The sequence below is a fragment of the Lottia gigantea genome (genome assembly GCF_000327385.1).
Source record: "Lottia gigantea unplaced genomic scaffold LOTGIsca_18, whole genome shotgun sequence".
Taxonomy (NCBI): domain Eukaryota; kingdom Metazoa; phylum Mollusca; class Gastropoda; family Lottiidae; genus Lottia; species Lottia gigantea.
Genome location: NW_008708301.1, coordinates 2298231 through 2318656, shown reverse-complemented (window position 1 = coordinate 2318656; position 20426 = coordinate 2298231). Strand labels below are relative to the sequence as shown.

The following is a 20426-nucleotide window of genomic DNA, read 5'->3' as shown; positions in this document are numbered from 1 at the left end:
TTTGTCCATATTGAGCTACAGTTGGTTGAAGAGCTATGCCATTAAAAAACTTCATGAATATATTAGAGTGGTTAGTTTAATTCTGCAAGTGAAAATTATTTATGTTGACAATAGATCAAAAATCATGCTTTTCAGGAAACTTTGTTAAATGCCAAATAAAGAAAAGGAAAAGACCTATATCAGAGCCCTTGTCTGTTGGCAAAAGTGAACTTTCATGGCTTCTTGTGGGCATTTTTAACCTAAATACATTCTAAAATGTATATTCCAAAATTCTACAAATATGTGGAAAAGGTAAGCATTGTTCCCAGTCACAGTCTGGTATTATAATCAAGGTTGATTTTTAAATTAACTACATGTATGTTACAATCTATGTTGTTTTTATTTATTTCTTTATTGATATTCTCAGGTTGTTATTTTAACACTACAGTGCAATTCGGACAAGTGCAATATTTTATTCTCTATACTTTGTATATATAATAGAGAAATTTTAAACTGATCCATAAGCTATAATTTATATACTTTAATAGCTAAGTACATTTATAAGTTGTTATTTAGTTAGATGCATTCAGGGTGTGGTGGTGAATATTGCTCTTTTTCAACCAGAAACTAATTTAAGAGTTGTTGTTTACAAATTCAAGACTTTCAGATTTTTTTTGTCTTTTCACAATTTAATATTGGAGATAAAATAAGGTTAAATGCATTGAAGCAATCGTTTATTTCAAGGACATGAGATCACAACAATTTAAAGCTATGTAAAATGTTTGATATTTTTGAATTAGCCTTCAAGTCAATAGTTACTGCAATGGAATATTCAGCTATTGAATCAAATACGTGCAATAGAACCATTTTCTAGTCTTTAAACATTTATATCACAAAACCAAATCATTTACAATACCTACTCAGCATTTCAAATATTATAAAATAAATTTGTGTTTTGATTTAAATATTGGGGCGGTTTTAATAAGGAGACATTTTGTAATTTAGACTCACATAGCTATTTCACTTTTCATTATATTATCATCATGGATTCCAGCTGGCATTTTTGGACATTGTACCTTCCTGATCCAATAAATTATTGCTACCTAATGCATATATTCCACCTTTACAAATTGTAGAATATTGTAACATTGTTGCTTAACAAACCTTCAATTGCAACCAAATTGATTTCAAAATGCAATTTTGTTTTTCAAACCCCTAAAGCTTAAACAAAATCATGATGTATATTCAGATTAGCAATATTAAAACAGAACCTGATCCATGTTGTTACTTAGTAATATTTCAATATAGTTCTACAATGGTTTATTGAGCACAGTGAAAATATTTCCTTTTTTACATTCTCATTAAAATGTTTTTTTTTCATTTGGCTGAAAATCAGTCAATCTCAACCACCCAAATTGACTGCATAAAGTGAATATTGTTCTCATCTATCCATGTGTGAAACGTTCATTCTAAAAAAAAGTAAAACAACCCTTTTAATTTACTATGTACACTATATGTCAGTGCAGTCACAATGACCTTCCCATGTTTTTATTTTTAAGTGGTAGTTTTCCACATACTTTTTTAAATAATTGTAAGAACGTTATTAGAAAACTAGTACAATTATTTTGGATTTCTACATCCAATAATGTATGTCAACGACTGTATTGAATACGCTATTTGAAACACAAGAAACATTACTGGATTGGGGATTTGATTATCTCTAATTATTATTACAAAAGGTTCTTATTATTTAAATGAATTAAATTGAGCCATAACTGTTGTGTTATTGACCATGCATGAGTCTTTTATAATATATACGGTCTTCAGAGAATATCATATATATATTTCAAAATCTTAAAATAGTTGCTTTGTTATTTTTTTGTTACAATTAATTTTAGAAGTTTAACACAATTTAAAGGCCAGATATATGTGCACTGTCTTGTATTTTTAAAACTGTGTTACTATGTCAGCCTGTTCTTAAAACCCTATTCTGTAAATAAACATAACAAATAGCATGATCCCACTACAAATACAAGTTGTGAATTTCCAGTTTTCGTTGCAAAATAAAAATTTGATATATTTTGTTTTAAAATAAAGATTTCAAAATGCTTCAGTTGTTATCAGTTAATCGGCTCACTATTTTTAATGCCAACCCAGTTTTATGTTTTATAACAGAATATATACCTAGTTATTTACAGTTTCCAAAAGTTTCCACGGCTAGACGAATTCGTCTTTAATACAGAATCATCTGGCAATTAAGAAAACCTTAAAATGTAGACAGCTGACAACGGCAAACCATCAAAAAATTAAATTACAGACAACCATCAAACCGTCAAATATATAAAAATATATAGACAACTGATATCGTCAAACCATCAAATATTTGAAGTGCAGACATCTGCCATCGTCAAACCATCAAATATTTAAATAATTTTTTTAAATATAGCAGGTCCAATCCAGGTGAACGTCATTGATGAACGTGGTGTCGATGTTCAAGAAAAAAAATGTTTCTCCCAACTCAGTTTATATGTCACAGAATGTGGAGGATCGCATTTGCCAGTTTGAGAAGACAGACACAATAGAAGGATAAGGTTTCCAGCTGTCGGATATCAACGTTCATCATTTGAACACATGAAATGTATAAGGAGACCATGACCTAGGAAGATGCATATTGCCCTGCTTCACCTGCCTATAGCAATAATATATCAGCGCTCTTAAAAAATTTCTATCGAGTCAATTTAACTCCAAAATTTTCCACTTGTCAATTTAAAAAATTTACGAGCTCACTATGCTTCATAAAACCTTTAGAAATTTTAAGAAATGTTGTTTATGTAAAATCGTTTTTGATGCATGGCAGATGTTGTTCTTTAATTGGTGGATTTTAAAATATCTTTACATGTATTATAGGTAACATGACTGTGGCTTTCGCTATGATTCTTAATGTCGGGGTTCATTTGAGTGTCTAAATATAATACCTACTTTCCACTGCATATTTAAAATCTTACCTTTTTTCATTTAGCTATTTTTCGAATTATACTCTGTTAATCTATTACCTGTTGTCCCAGAAAAGTAATTTCAGATGCGTGCACAATTTCATGGGAAACCAAACGACAACAATTGGCCTATATTTGGGCCCATCGAACAACATGGGTAGTTAAAATAATCTCAGATAATTCACAGCCCTTTGAAGTATGAGAGATCAACTGGATGTCGACAAGACAGGTTAAGAAATCTCACCCGAGTCGAGTGGTATCTGCATTGTTTGTGCTCGAATTGGTAATTGGCTTCCGTTGCCGATCATGCGAGTACAGTAAGTTTGGGTTCGATAAAGAAGTACTTTTGTGACTGTGATCGGCTTTTTCGTTGAAGGTTGTTGATTGTATAGTGAAAATTGCCGTTTTCTCTCTTTTTACGTCCATACTGGTTGAGTTTCGTCTTCAGATGAAAGTCGGTACTGTTTTTCAGAGATGGTGGGAGGCAGAGAGTCTATCTCTGAAGGGGTGAATGTTGCGTTTAAGAGGTGGTACTAGGAAGTGTCATGGCGTGTAGAGGTATCTGTGGGCGAGAGACTCTAGTTATTGTTAACTTGACATCCTAGCGTTACATCGATGAAATTCTCAGTCCGACAGTCTTACCATTTCACCAGCAACAGCCACATGGTAACGCCACACTCTGTACAGACAGAATCGTAGCCAACTTCTTTGGAGTCAACAATATTAACGTGTTGTCTATCGTGGCCTACAAGTTCTCCCGACATGTTCCCCATAAAACAACTATGAGACATCATGCCTCGTCCTTCGGCCAATCGACAAGAACTCTTCGAGGACCTCAAGGAGAAATGGCGAGCTCACCCTCGTGACCTAATCAGACGATTAACTTTTTGTGCAACGGAGAGAATTCACCTGTATTGAAGCTCTGGGTGGTCACACAGCACTAATGTGAATGATATTGGCCATTTTTCCGTTTGCATTGCAAAGTTGACAGCCCGGTTCTGTAACCCGTCATTGGGCGACTTTGATGCCATAACCGGAAGCTATACGTTTGCCATTTGTTGTTCTGGTTTCGCTGACTTATCAATCTGTTAAAACCATTTCAATTGATTTATACTGTGTTGTTTTTATCTTGGGTATTTTCAAACCATGGTCAAGTTTCATTTGGTCTTCTGTTTATGTACATGTTCATTGAAGTGATTGTTTGCATGTAAATAAATATAAAAGATTTAAGGAAGAGTCAGATGATATGGCATCCTCGTGGCAATTCTAGTACTTCGAGGGAGGGCCGATAAAAACAAACAATTTGAGCACTAATAAGATATAATTAATAATAATAATAAAATATTATAACATATAAACACTAACACAAACAGTTCTAAAGTTAATACACGGCCTGCCAAACATTAGAATATACCACAAAATTATCATCGTTATAAACAAAGCTTTCAGAAGTTCAACATCAAATGTTATAATATATCAAACTGAACGTGTACATTATTGGTACCTTCAACAACGTTGAGCTCGTGAACTCAATAGAATAATGATATGCCGAACTTGATCAGATGCAATTTGTCAAATCAGACTGCAAAAGGCTCTTGTCAAACCGACCCGAATGACATCAATGTGGATCTTGGTTGAAGCCAATTTTCATATATTCAAAGGGCTCAAGCGATGAAGGTATATATCAACATGCTTGGCAAGGCTACGTGCATCACATCTTTACTTTTCTCCAAGGCAAGCGAAACAAAAAGTCTTTCATTTAAAATGAAAATAAATACATGTAACTCATCATAGTTGTCGAATGTAAATAACTAATACTGCTCTTCCTCGAGACTATTTTACAAAACCATCAAGTTAATTCTACTTTCTTTCACAAATATCAAAACGTAATAAGAACAAAAATATAAAATATTCGGTCTAATTGAAATTTAGACTCTATACTGAGAGAGGTAGAACATTATTTTAGGATTTTAGAAGTCTGCTGCCCTGGAGGTTGGTTCAGTGTTTGAAATTTGAATAGATTTGTGTCCCGTATTATTTCTTATTTCCCCCAGTTAAAGATTCGTATGCCCCGGAGGCGGAGTCTTTTACCTGAAAGAAGAAAAAAAGTAAGATGTAAAAATGGCGGAGGATAGTCAATGTTGTCGAACGGCAACAAAATGAACAGCAAGAGTCGTTAAAGTAATACGAAGAACGTTATCTATCTATCTCTAGATATACCAATTGGTTAAAATTAATTTCAATTCTGACTCACGTGAAAAATTTCAATAATTCATACTACATGGTTGACAATAAAAATAGTTAGCCAATTAGACACAAGTGTCCTCTCGTGTAGAAATAATATAATAATGACGGTTGTATCGTTTTTTTTGAATTGCTATTTCGTCAACGTGTAGACTATGAAATCATTGAATATACTTTCGAAAATCAACGAACGACTTTACAACCACCATCAAAATCTCAAATAAGAACACTTACGGCATCAACAACTTCACCAACTTTATCTTTAGCTTGATCTAAGTAACTTTCTTTATGGCCTAAAGCTTCACCGGCATCCTTTGATTTGTCATTGATTGCGGATCCAGCATCCTTGGATTTTTCTTCGATTTTGCTTCCGGCGTCGTTGATGACCTTTCCGGCTTGTTCGGCTTTTTTGTCGGCTGTTTCTTTAGCTGCAAGTAAAAACAATAATGATTGACACGGTCAAGTCAAAACACAAATCGTTTGAAATTAGTCCAGTTCAAAAAAATCAATTTAATCTTTATAATTTTTTTTTAAATCGCAGCAATATATTTTGTTAAGTTAAAGAGAGACCGAGGTAAGAGAAGTTTATGTGTATAGTAAGTATATAGTATATAAGCCTATGTACTTATCATCTTGCCCATATAACCTTTCACCTTTCTGCACTTAAACTTGCGTAAATATAGTCTTGAGTGACCTTTCTGCAATATGGCCTAGCCTACAGTCTAGTCACCTTTCTATTTTAAGTTTATTAGTGCCAATGTTCTACCACGAGTCGTCATCTGGATTCATTGATCGAATATTTGACCTTGATCAACAATAGCCATGTACAGAAGTGAAAGCCAGACAATGGATTGTTAGATTTAGATAACAAGCCTAGCCCACATAATACGTCGACCTAATTGTGGTTCTATACCTTGATATACTAAGGTATTTGAACGAGACGAGAGCGCATCCTTCGGGCAATTGAGATTAACCAACGAGCGAGTCACGCGTAGTCTCGTCTATACGTTTTGTTGTAGCAGTCACTGCGCATGTGTGAGCACTTCCTAAATTGGCTACAAGTCATTAAACCGAGAATGTGCGCATGTGAAAATAGTTCGTGGCAAACAATAACCTTTATGTATTCAAGACTGTCCTAAAAGAAAATGCCGCGATTCTGAAAGCTTATAGAAAGTAGATATCAGAATTATTTAATAAGATAAATTGCTTCAGCCTCTAGCAGTCAAGACAGATATCAATAAAGATATCCAATCAAGTTGTCAAGTGTCTGGATAATAATGTTCGCCCGCAATCTGATTAACCTGATTTTCTCACACCAGTGGAACTCGAGTGAATTAATTAAGAATATTCTGGACTCTGTAAAATTTGATTAGAAATCAGTCTTTCACGGGTGGCGTTACCGCATTCCAGATTTGTTGATATAAACTTCAAGAGAAAAACGCTCCCAGTGAAGTTTGGCGGGAAAAATAACAGAAGACATGTGGTATGTGCGGCATGTCGCCTTTAAAACAAAATACTTGTTTTTCCCTAAAGCTGATTTTATGAGATTTTTTTTCATTTCTTAAAAAAATCGTGATTAAAAGTCTAGTGTCTGTCGCCTTAGGTATTTTAACACGTTATCTATTCATACTAAAGTAAGCTTATTATTATTCATTATTATTTTTTATCTATAATAATCACCTTTGATGTAACTTTTCATGTATTAATCCGGGACTTTTTCACGATTTACATCACGTTGGTGATTTACTACTGCCCGCGTTAACGTGATTGATTACCAGACTCAAGACGCAGTGTTGACAACCCTACTACAATACAGCTAGAAATGTTTATTTACTTGAAAAACAATCGATACTCCGTGCGAAAATGCTAATTTCTTTGGAAACCCAAAATATAGCTCAGCTACAATAAAACGCTTTCTAGATTTAATGTACAATACATTAACGTTAACAAGCTGAATTATTTTAGCGCAAATTTTGAATTCGTATTTTAAAACAGGCCACATGCTGAAGCTTTGGCAAATAGGTTGCAATTTGTCTTAGCGTCACGTACTATCTGATTCCTTTCCATCTTATTTATATACCGGTACATCTTATATGTAGAACAGTTTCATCATCAAATATGCTACATTTCACGAAAAACGTGTTTTACACACGAAGACTATTTAAAAACTAGCGAAAATTCCATCTCACGTTTGTATACGCCCCTAAATGTTTTATCAAAAAATTGTTTAAAACGAAACGCAAATAAATTTTTAAAGCTTTCCTAAAACATTTCAATGACTTGGCAATATTTGTTTCTTTTCGATGTATTACTACTCTCTAGCGTAAAGTTGTGACCCAAAATATAATATATTTATGACTGAAAGTTGAATGAATATACCGTATCGCTGCAGCGCGAAATTTGATCAAACGTAAAAGAATAATTTACCGCATATCTAAAACATATTTCGGAAATAAAATATTTTTCAAATTCAAAGTGTATTTTAAGAAATGAAATGTTAACTAACCTGATTTAGTAAAGTCTTGCATTTTGAGATTTATTCCAAGTTAGAGAACTCGACGTTTTCTGTTCGTAGAAGATCGTGTAATGACGCTCTGTGTTCGCGTTCGTGTTAAAATACTCCCTCTCGCTTAGTACACTTAGGTCACATTCATAAAATGTCGGTTACAAAAACCGCGTGATTGTTTTTCGAACATCCAGAATTTTCTCGTATTTCTCGAATAGTCAAGACCTGTCTGGATGATTGCGAATTCTGTTTCATATTAGCGTAATGTGTCCTAGTTGCATAAATTAAAACTCTGTATCTTACAGCTCTTATAGAGCATGTAGGTCTATTGTCCATTCATTTTCAATTGTGTTTTTTAAAATGTGTTAATTAAATAAAGAATACATGGCCCAATCATATTATAGTCCGTATGCAAATTAGGCATTAAGTAATCCCATGATGCATCATTGTATTGATTTGGGAGCGAGTTAAAAATAAAGCAGCACAGTACAGAAAGGGTAAATGTCCTGAATAGACCTCTTCGCTGTAACTTGACCTATTGATCGAGACCGAGATATTCCATTCCCTTGTCATTGGAAGTTCCTTGCCAAATTAAAGCACGCGAGACTGATAAGCAAAGTCATAAACGGGCGCGAAAATCTCAATTCAGAATAATTTACATCATAATTGTGTGCCGAAAAGATGCACATTAGGCCACAAATTATATGAATGAATTTAAAACAAGGTCGTTTTAACGTAAACTTATATAACGACAATTACTATTTTATGGTACATCAATTACAGATTCTGAAACAGTCTAAATTGGTATGTAGAGTATGCCTTTATTTGGAGAACGTAAAGGGGGAGGGGGGCATCTTTCTAGTATTTAAATCAAGTAAGCAAAGGTACAAAGGTTGGCGGCAAAATGATGTCAATGAATTTCATCAGACTATGGTAAAATATAGGTAATGTATAAGTCAATTTTACTGCGTCTTATTATATGAGGTACATTTTTATTATCTCGGTGAAGCGAAAATGCCGTAAGATTATTTATAAATGACTAACTTTTATTGAAAGTATATTTATATCATTTATAGTGCGTAAAATAAAATTTATGATTCATATCGACAGTTATTTAGTTAAATCAGCACTCACCGAGCTTTTCATATTATGAGCACATGAAAACAATTCCAACAATATACATGTAACTGTTACGTGTGATATCAAACACTTGTTAAAAGCCAATTTGGCGGGGAAAATATGCGCATTTATTTTGATAAGACAAAGAATTGTCCAATGAGAACGCATCACAGTGTTCATTACAGCGCAATTTTTAGATTTGAGCCCCAGGCAAGCAAGATATTTTAGGTTTATGACATAAACGAAAGAATTTTCATTCGTTTAATTTTGAGTCTGTAAGATGTATCAGCAATAGTTTTACTGCGTAAATACCCCTACACAAATGTGTCGTGGTGCGCCTTTCGTCTACCTGTGTTCACAAACCAAATCGTTCTCACATGACTTGTTGATATACATTATTTGCAAGCTGTAGAAAGTAGCTTAACATACCGAAACCTGGGCAGTTTTCTCGCAATTGCTGTACCAACAATTCCCCAAAACTCCGGTTCAGTGTCATTACAATAGATATGCATGTTGATCTTGTTGGGAGTTAATGCTTTTAATAAGGCTTCCAACTTCTCAATTTTAGGAATAGATCTTGTTTTGTGACCTATCCAAGTATTATCACTTAGACCCGAAATACACACGATAGGATATACAGTTCCATTCGTCTTGATTTTGTCGCAGTTTTCAAGGTTTAGTATTGTATGAAAGATAAGTCTGAGCCTTATCAATCATCATTGAAACTTAATATAACAGTTCAATTATTACTCAACTTGACCAAGGCTTGCTCCCTCCATTATAATCTAGTCTTATACCATTATACTATCTAACCAATTTCAAATAACAAGTCCAGAAACTACGTCGATGATAACGAAGAATACGGTACCATAGATATATAATTATGTAAAACATATATGCTCTACTGGATTCTAAGGGCATAGAATTTTCAAGTATAAGGATACTAATTGGCAGTCATAGCCGACTTAAATCGTTTTCTTAATGATATAATAATGCCATTGATAGGGCTCAAGCATAAGTTCTGAATCATTTTATATTGTGTGTTAACCTTTAACATACTTAATTTGCTTTGGTATGTATATTTTTCAAATTTGTATTTTTTTTTTCTGAGGACAGTGCCCAAATGGTAGTTGAGTCATTGCTTCTGTAACACGTAACAACGTGCTTAACGTTACAGACACATACACGTTTTCATTGGTATTGAATGAAAACATTAATATTAAAATGTTCAAGAATGAGTGAGTGAATGAATGGATCAAAGAATGTATGAATAAATAAGTGAATGAATGAGATGGGAGGAATGCAGACTAGTTTAACCAGTCAGATAATAAGACTGTTATAAAGGTATGTAACGTCACACTAATTGTGTTTAAATAGTAAGATAAACACCATCGATCACTGGCCCTTCTTCTTACTCTTGAGTTACAAGACAGAGATAGTGCTCAGACCTGTCCTTTATTTGTCATGTACTTCGTAATCTGAATTAGGGTTTGAATTGGTACGCAAGATCTTCTAACAGCGACCTTGTCCTCCAAACGCAGGATTTGACCTAAAAACGACGCATTCCTGTGCTAATACGTAAATTGATCGAGTTGTGTCCAGAAAAGAGGAAGAAAAATGTTGGATGGCTTTTTAAAAGTATGTCCCCAAGACACTGAGTGTTTTCTATGTTTTTCTAGTTAAACATCTATACAGCTTAAAACTTTCTATTACTTTCATTTATTTGCACCAAAATTCAAGTCAGACATTCCAGTGTAATCAACAAACAGTTAAAAGACAATCACTACATTATGTTGTTAGAAGTTAATTATTATGAATATTGAACATAGACTAATAATAATTGCCACAGTACTGTGGTTGTCTGGTATAAAAATCAATATAGTCGTATGATAGCTCAAACTATTCAATGTGCTGTTGTTCTATTTCAAGAATTGGTTTCAGTTTATGAATATTTATATTTAGATAGACAAAAGTGAAAGCGTTAGAAACCCTAATTCAAATTGAAAAGAAAACCAGTTATCATTCTGAATTTTTGAACATACCATTTCTGACAGGTCTTACACGTGCGGTGCATTTATTCACCATCTTTAACAACAATGTTTCTCCTATTCACAACTAGCATAATGCGAAGCTTGTAGTCTCTGCTGCTCTATCTGCCATCGTATTGTGATAATTGTGCTATATCTATCTGAAGATCGTCTGTATCACATTCTTTTCTGTTGTTATTGATGCTGTAAGTTTGCATTTCAAATGACCCTGAATCCTTATAAACTATAGGAACTTAATAAATTGTATGTCTGTGTATGTATGAAATGTGGATCAATCTGTTACACGCCCATAATATCCGTCTCCCAAATATAACACACAAAGAAAAGCTACTGAGGTTGTCCTGAGGTAAAAGAGGGAGATGATATTCCACCTTTAGAAGTACAACAGTCGATATTATATAATGACATATCATTATAACTTCTCTATAAGTAGGTTGTTGTTGAAAACAGGTTCAGTTGTTTATTTATGACTCATCATTTTATACAGGTTCTGTAACATCCTGTTCTGTATCAAAGGTTAATGTGACTAATTCCAATTCCAGAATTAACAACAATCAATATTAGGTGGCGATATATCATTAATATATTAATTGGTACGATGTTGATGGAAATAGGAAGTAGAAAGTGTTTGTTGTGGAAATATATCAGAATGGAAAACATTACAGTATTCTAAATCTAAATTGACCAATCTGTACTTTCGAATATTCAATTGTATTTAAGCAATTTTCTATTTGCATAATATATGAATACACTCCATAGAATGTTGACCTTACTTATCACTCGTGCGGATATCTTTATCTGTCTACTCTTTCAGTTCAACTGTACTTAAAAAATGATTACAAGAACAACAATTTTTGGTAAAACACAGTAGCGGTAAATACATTCCCTTCCCGCTTGCAATGTTCGAAGTCATATTCGTACTGATGTGTATGCATACAAATGATGTCGTCAACAACTTAGAATTGTTGCCAAATTGAACTTCTTTGGAAAACAAGTTTCTAGGTTGAGCATGTATGTACTATGAGAGTTAATTAACAAGACATAAAACTCCATGCAATTCTTCTGTTAAATTACTGCAGGACATTCCAGCGTAAAATATCTTCTTAAGGGGTCACCTCAGGTCAAGCAGGATGAATGAAACGTCTAGAATGTTTTCAGTCAAGCGAATCTTATATATTAACCGGCATAGTAGAATGTTCTTTGGCGTGTAAGTAGCTATACACTAAACCTGAATATAGAAAAAAATAGGTCATTGTACTACAACCGGGTCAATAATACTATAGCAATCTTTTTCTTACTGAGTACAGATAAGTCAGCTATAGGTTAAATGTACCAAGCGGCGTACTGCGTAGCTTTCAAGACGTTAGAGTAAAAATAAAAGATTTTTTTTTACAAAAATACAGCATCTACTTTGTCCATTTTCTCCTCTCGTAGATTTGAAATTATATGAATTTGGGTCGGTCCATTGTCCAAATAGAGCAGACGAAAGAGTCAAGTGAAAATAAAGTAAACACGATGGTGTATGGCTCACCAACATGCTCCTAGGAATGTGAGAAAAGAAATAAGTCAGAGTTGATAAGTTTTCATAGACTATGGGCACTATGTAAAAACAAACGATCAATGTAACAACGTAATAATATTGATGAAGGACGATATAGAAATAGATGTTCTCTCTTACCACTTATAGAACGATGTCTGCAAATTTCGACGATACGTTACAAAATGTCTGAGTTTATCGATCTGTATCACATTGTTTTTGATGTATTGAATCGCAATTTTAGCAATTTCTACTCAATTACCAGACAGTACAAACAGAGTACACACATACATATATATATAGATATTTATTTGGCTTTTTTTCAAGTCACCGATTAGCACAAAAAGTGACAAAGTGAGCCAATATGTTATCAATAATACTAGGCTACAGTTCAGGTATTCAGGCCTGGTTATGGTTATTATTCGATAATCAATCTAAAATATAGTTTGATATTGGTACGTAACATAAACTGAGAACTAGATTAGGCTGTCCTAGATTGTCATGTATACAGTCCGAATTAATTTACTAACAACACAGCGGTTAGCGACCTGTCTGATATATTTATTGATCCAATTTAAGACAGTTAATGAGAGTTCATACGTTAGTGTCCAAAAGTCGATTAAGTCTTTTATCCGGCTTACTTTAATCTCTCTATTGCTGTTTGAAACGAGTTCAGTTTGGGTGGTTGATTTAGGTTTTGTATATATGTAAATAGCCCCCAGAAGAACTAGAAATGCACGAAAATCGCACAATTACTACAAAAAGATTCCAAACTAGAAATGTGTAGACTTGGAAACTAAAACAATATTAAAAAAACACGTTCACCATTCGTTTGACCAATCTAACCTTTGTCTCAGAAAGAATTTTTTTTCAGTTAAACTAATCAGTAATAGTGTTCACAGCTCATCGTCCAAATTTGAGCCTTCAAATCCATCTGTGTCAAAAATAATCGTCTTTTCTTGAGACAGAAGTGAAATTTCTAGTTAATAGTATTTTTGAAAAGGAGTATGCCATTTTCGTGCAGTATTAGTACTTTTGAAAAACATACATAATAACATACATAATAACATACATTCAAAACCCAAATCAATCCCCGAAAATGTCGAACAGTGCCTTTAATAATTATAACCAGGAGTTTATTAATTACATGTACTTGAAAACCCAGTGAAATACTTCACCTACCTGCCCGTAGAGATAACTATTTTTCATACAATGATCATACTGGTGATGATACTGTGACTCAAAAGTGGACAATGGCTAGATAATCTGAGTTGTGTAGTCAGCACGATTCAACATTGCGCCTTTTCCTAACCTGTTTCTATTGCCTGTTCTGCTCCTGGTATTACGTTTAAAAACCTCGGTGGATCTAAGGTTTTGCGATGACTCCTATGGTGTGTGGTTAACCATCCGAACATTCTTGTTTAGCCATTAGAAATCCTCACATATGAATTCGTCATTTGGCTGATAATTAAACAACTAAAACAATGCAAATGATAGTTACCTAACCTAAAGCCTAATTCTGACTTGAACAGCGCACCTACTGTACGAAAAGTAACTATTTTGGGTCATATTTCATTCAAATATTATAGTGAAAGTGAGGCTAAACCTGTTCTGGGTGCTTGTCATGTTGCTCTGGATCTGTTGGTAAAGAATGGATGAATATGTCATACGATTGCACACTCTACTTTGAATTGACGGTCAAATATTGAAATATTAATTTCTGTTGATCTCCGGAAACATGGACTTCTTTATAAGACGAGAACTGATCCCATTTCGCCAGTGGGAAGACAGTTTTAATCCCTGATAAAAAATTTAATCTTTATTACTAGGATTAATAACCAATAAATCTCTCTGTTGACCGAATATTTACTTAGTGTCATGTAGGTCCTTCATATATATAACACATGTGACAACATGATTGGGAAATTTATTTTTATTAGCCCAGTCACTCATGATGGAAAATTTGTCTTTACAAGGAATGGCTAGAACACATTCATATGTTGTTGAACCTTGATTGTAGGTTATACTCTTTCTTTTTTTCAGACGTAATGTGGAAGAATGAACTGCATGAGGCTAATAATATAACGATCGATTCTACGGTTTGGCTATGAGTTAAATCAGAAATTCCTTCTCAGACCAGAATTCATTGGCTAAATGGATCCTCAATTCGCTTTACTTTCCTCGAGTATAATAATTCAAGTACCTTGACGTATCGTTCAGTTTTCAACCAACTTCGAAAGTTTATCCCCCTAACAAACCTATTCCTGGTGAAAACAGATAACACGACTAGGAGTCATTGTAATGTTGTTATCGCCGAAATTGGGTTTATACACATTGATAGAAAATCGGACGTTTTTGTTTCTTGAATAAAATAGTATTCTTCTTTGCATCAAATTTGAGGGGCTTTTCATCCGCTTCATGGGCTTTATGTTTTACATGGTGTTAAACAATCTTATATTTGTAACACAACAAATTATTGTGTACTAAAAGTTCTGTATTTTGTATACAGAATCAACAATTTTGATCTCGTGGACCAAGGTCCTGTTAGATGATCATAATTATATCGTCAAGGTTCGACTTTTTAAAATTGATCTCTGATCTCAATGTCTGAAACTAGCTATCTTTTCTCAATCATAGGCCATAGTCCTCTAGTTACTTGGTAACTCCTTTGTTTCAAGTCGATTCAAGGGAGGTAAGAGTATAAATTGCATTTATTTAATATCAAATAAACAACTCATTATAATTCAGAAATGTGCCGACTCGTTTAGACCTGATTGCTTAGTATTTCTAGTTACAATATTGTGAACCTTAACGAGTTAGTAATAATAATAATAACACAAACTATTGATCAGTTCACTAAGAATTGCAATTTGAAAAAGTTTTCTCATCGTATCATTTTCGGAACGAAGAGTCCAGTGCAGTGTCAGATTGATTTGTAACTGAATAACAACCGTCAACGGAGGTGACGACAATCCACATATAAGCTGGATCATCATGCCTTCATTTGCATTGACAATTTGGCATCAATCAAATCATTATAATTATGAAAAGTGCTACCTCTTGCAGATATTTATTTTACTACATCTTAATATAGTATTTGAATTATGCATGCATTGAAATTTATATGTAAATCTTAATATATTTTAAAGATTGTACATTTAATTATACATCACGTTAATACACCAGAACAATCAAATGGACTCAAAATCAAAAGAAACTGCTAATTCCAGATGAGATTGTTTCCTTAATATCAAATCCGTCCTTGTCTTTCGTGTCTGATGACTCTGTGGCATCTGTTGTAGTTTTGGTATCAGGTTTGGTCTCGCTGGTATTCTTATCACCAGATCCCGTAAAAGATTGGAGCGCTCCTGAAGCCTTTTCCTTCACCTACAAATACAAGAAACCTTTTTAAAGCTTCAATGCTATCTTCAATAGTTTTGAGTAGATCTGTAAGTTGCCGAAAATCTCCAACTATTGCTGCCACAAGCCGCCGCCGGTCTGCTTTTTAAACATTCCAGCCAGTCGTCGGCGTTTTTATTATAAAGGCTAAACGAAGTTCACTTGAAAGCTCTGAATATGAACAAGATCGTCTTTATTCACGACAAATATTTGTAATTTTTTTGCTGGGTAAGTTAAAGTGCAGTCCAGATATATTCAGCTAAAGACTCTTTAAAAATTGTATTTCTTAGAACCTAATTACTTTTCAAACTGCGCATCCAAGTCTTGTAACTTGGTGCATTTTGGTTAGAAGCATGGACATGTGTAATAAAAGTGAGAAACACATTTTGAAATTAATATTGTTGTCTGTATTTCTAGAATTTTGAATCTCATTTAAGACCAACTTCCCACTTGTCTTGTAGTTGTATTTGACTTGATCTGGATTAAAATGTTGAATTTCAGCATTGAAATTTTGAGATGATAAATTCCTTTGCAACCAATTTAGCAATTTGCACTAGAAGATTACGATTCTTGGTTGTGGAACCGGTCAGTCTTATTCGGAGAGAATCATTCAACGTCTAGTATTAGTGGTGCGAAAGGTGTTTTTTGCTCAAAGCTGCGGATAGCCAGCCTATGTTATGTCAAGCCAGCCACAACCACCAAAGGTGTTGGCTTAGCTGTAGCCAGTTGATATACCCCCCTCCCCCCACTCCCTGGCAAGCTGGCTTGTTCACGGGTCTAGTTTTAAGACTACATGGACTCACTCCACTAAAACATTTCATGCAAATGATTGTGCATGCCTATTTTTGAGTAATTTTTGGTCTAGATTTGCAATTTGATTGCAATTGTAATTGCATTATCTTTAAGAATTGGCGAGATAATGAGAGACTTCAAGACGGAAGGATAATTCTAAAAAAGTCGTTTTGTGAAGTGCCAAACTCTAGCGGTTATGTATAACCTGTAGTAGTCTACTTTCCATTTGACTAGCTCAAAATTTTCAAGGTCATCGTTTTATATTGAATTTTTTAGGAGACATTAAGGATTGGTCAGGCTTTCATTCGACATATTGGAAAGCTTTCAACAAGATTTCTTGAAAAAGTTGTAGCTGGTTGAGTTTCGTGTTTTAACATGGGAAGAGAAGGCAAATGAATTAGTGGAGTGAGTCTAATGTATTCCAAAATACTATAATACGGGAGACAACTCCAAAATTGGTTTAGGAACTAAGTACGATTAGGACTATCGCTCCTCTGGCACGGCAATAATCATCGTGGTACGTGGATGTTAAAACTGAACAACATTCTCCTGAATTAACATCATGGATATACTATTCATAATCATACTTTACTTACTTCTTCAACAATTTCTCCGACCTTTTCCTTCGCACCATCAGAGATTTGACCAAAAGTGTTGTCCAAAAAGGAAGATTGACCACTTGCTTCCTCTTGAACAGCTTCTCCACTTGCCTTCGCCTTCTCGCCTATATCGGAGCTGGCTTCCTTTGCTCTGTGATCTATTCCTGACATGGCTGCATTGGCATTCTGATCAATAGTGGAAACGGTATCCTTGGCGGTTTTATCAAGTGCGGTACCAGCATCCTTGGAAGTTTGGTCTATTGCATTTGCGTTATCTGTTGCTGCTTGGTCTATTGTCTTTCCAGTTTCATGCAAAGACTCACTTGTTTCGTCAGCCTTCTTATCGACATCATCTAATGCACCCATCACCGAATTCCCCACTGAAACAAATATTGATGTAGTATTAGTTACGTCTCTGAATTATTTAGTTATTATTTAGCAATTAAATATTGTTCTCGATGAATTTTTTACTAATTAAGAAAAGGGTTTCTGTTTTACCTTTCATGGAAATTTATTTGTTTAGTGTTATTTCTAGTCCCGGCGGTAAAGTGCTAGGATGTTTGCTGAATGTAATAACAATTTGTATACCTAATTGGAAACCAAATGCTGTACATATTTTATCAATATTGTGAAGGCCTTGCTCAAAACGCAATCGCTTTTATTTCCACAGAATTTGATCTATTCCTTGGAAACTTTTTTCCAACAAGGAACCTTTTATGATAAGCCTTATTGAAAAGATTAATTATGTTTTATTGTTGGATAAGTTATTGTATAAGACGTTTTCAAGGGAACTATTTAACATTATTTCTCTTCTGCTACCTACTTCTTATGTACCGATGAAGAAAAGTTATATTTAAATGCCCAGAGTAAGCTATAACTTGAAATGCGCACTATGGTGAAAGTCGGGAATGAATACAACATTAAAGGGATTGTAAAGTGGGTTCCTAATTGTTTGTTTGTATAGGGGACACTGATAGCAGCGATCTGCGGTTCTTGCATAATTTTTTATTTAATTTTTTTTATAGAAAACGTCTTTACAATCTCTTTAAGTACTAGAACAAACAAGCATATAGCTGTCCAGAGTACTGTGCGTTTGTATGACTGCCTTATGGTAAATTTGAGCGATTGTAATAAGTCCTTCTTGAGGTTGTAATCTTGTTGTATTTATTTTCTTTCCCATAATGATTGTAGACAGGTTAAAATATACAACACTTCTTTATTTCCATTCACTAACTTGGAGTCTATACTAAATCAAAGTTCCGACGTGATTCCTTACCAAGCCAAAGAATGAATCCCCAAAAACATTTACATATTTATACTCCACGGCAGATGGTCGCCTCATTAAGGAAACATTTGAATAACTTCTTTGGGTAAAAACAATAGATAATACCTTCCCTCCCTTTACTTAACGAGATAATTACTTACGGGGTGACATCTCCGACTTAGTAAAGACTCATTAATTAAAGCATCACTTATCACCAAAACAATCGACACATATGATGATATACCGATCATTACTTATTACCAAAACAATATAAACACATATGATGATATACCGATCATCACTTGTTACAAAACAATAGACACATATGATGATATACCGATCATCACTTATTGATATACGCGATATTATTATCATTACAGGGTGTTCGTTTCCAGTACGTATTAAAAGTAAAGGGCCTTGTTTGTTTTTTTTTTGTGTGTTTAAGTAGTATTTTTAACGCCGTCATTTTTAAAGTCGATCTGTGTACTTTTTACTAACACGTGCCATCTTAACCCCTGACAACTTAAAGAAACCAGTTTGTCGTCAAAGAAATATAAACAAATCTTACCTGATTTCGTTAAATTTCCAAAATTCATTTTAATTGGCTTGCTGTTTCTATTAAGTCTGTAAAATGAATAAGAGTGGAAGAAAGGAAAAGGTGTGTCGTTGTAGAATGATTCAATGTTGACAAACTAAAAATAAAACTTTAAACAACTTTTATAAATTTGAAGGTGGAATGTCATTAACTAAATACTGCGACGTAGTCTATGACTAATCTCGAATTACCAGTATGCAGGTTTTTTTCCTAAATGTTATTGCAGTCGGCAGAAAAGGGCATAGATGGAATCCATGAAAAGCGTTCTTCTTCATATAAACAGTGTATTTGCTGACAAACTCTTATACTAGATTTCTACTTTCGTTTTGTGGTTCGGATTGTTGGTACTTGTGTTTATTTTGTATTTACGGTAACGAGATCGATGATGGTCAAGAGCGGCAAATCGACAACAGAACTTCAGAATGCCAATGGCACTATCGTCTCTATTATGCAAAAACTGTTGTTACATTTCCATGACATATATATAAGCTGTATGATTATACATGTACATTGATCCGAGGAAACTAATAAAGGCCTGCAGCCATTCTTTAACAAAAGAAGCCATTCAGCTATTGGATCTAAGTTTCGGTTCGAAATATTCAGTATGCGACATTCTTCCTTTAATACATAAAAGGTGTACTAACTTAGCTAGAAATTGGGTCGCCTAACATCTGTAATTCATTCAAAACAAGTTTCTGATTTACTGTACAACGACATTGCCCTGGCAATTTCGTTTGGTTTAACAATTAAATTACTAGCCGCTGGTGTACCTTTCTACCGCCAAGTCAATTATTACTATGGGGCAATGTGGATATGAAGGAATTGTACATCCTAAAGACAGTCTGCAAATATGGAAGAGCAGTAATATATCGAATTTCTCTATTAACTTTCGAAAGCGGGTAATATCCCTAGAGAAGGAAAATATCCGCCATATTTAATATCGATGACTATGGTTTTCAGGCATTTTGGACAACAATCATACATGATGTGAACCATACGGAATGCGTGTTTATGACCTTAACCCGGCATTGGGTGCATTTCCAGCTGTCTTGTAGTCTTCAATTCGTTTATATATACATTTTAAAGCTGCTTTTGGCAGATTTTTTTTATGCAATTCCAAACTATAATACTGTATATTCCTAGTTCGCAGTCTGGGTTTCTTTCCACCCCCAGAGGTAGACTAACTATTGTAGGAGAAGAATTATAGGGTTTCAGGATTTCTGGTGCCCTTCAACACGACGAACCCAAGCGAACCTTGACATTTTAGTCATTAAATCTAAAGCTAGACTCGATGCGTCGGATGATATGCGTAGGATTTGTCGACACTGTTCCTATATTTGGACTATTGGTG

The 20426-nt window shown here is 34.1% G+C and overlaps 1 protein-coding gene across 1 annotated transcript; it reads right to left on the bottom strand.

Annotated features, from left to right (window-relative positions):
- Positions 1-15128: 15128 nt before the first annotated feature.
- Positions 15129-19088, bottom strand: LOTGIDRAFT_231240 (hypothetical protein). The gene is made up of 3 exons (XM_009052285.1): positions 19049-19088; positions 17214-17596; positions 15129-15813 (listed from the first exon to the last, which is right to left on the bottom strand). Exons 1-3 carry the CDS (start codon positions 19074-19076, stop codon positions 15634-15636), a joined length of 591 nt encoding a protein of 196 aa, XP_009050533.1. The 5' UTR covers positions 19077-19088; the 3' UTR covers positions 15129-15633.
- Positions 19089-20426: the final 1338 nt, after the last annotated feature.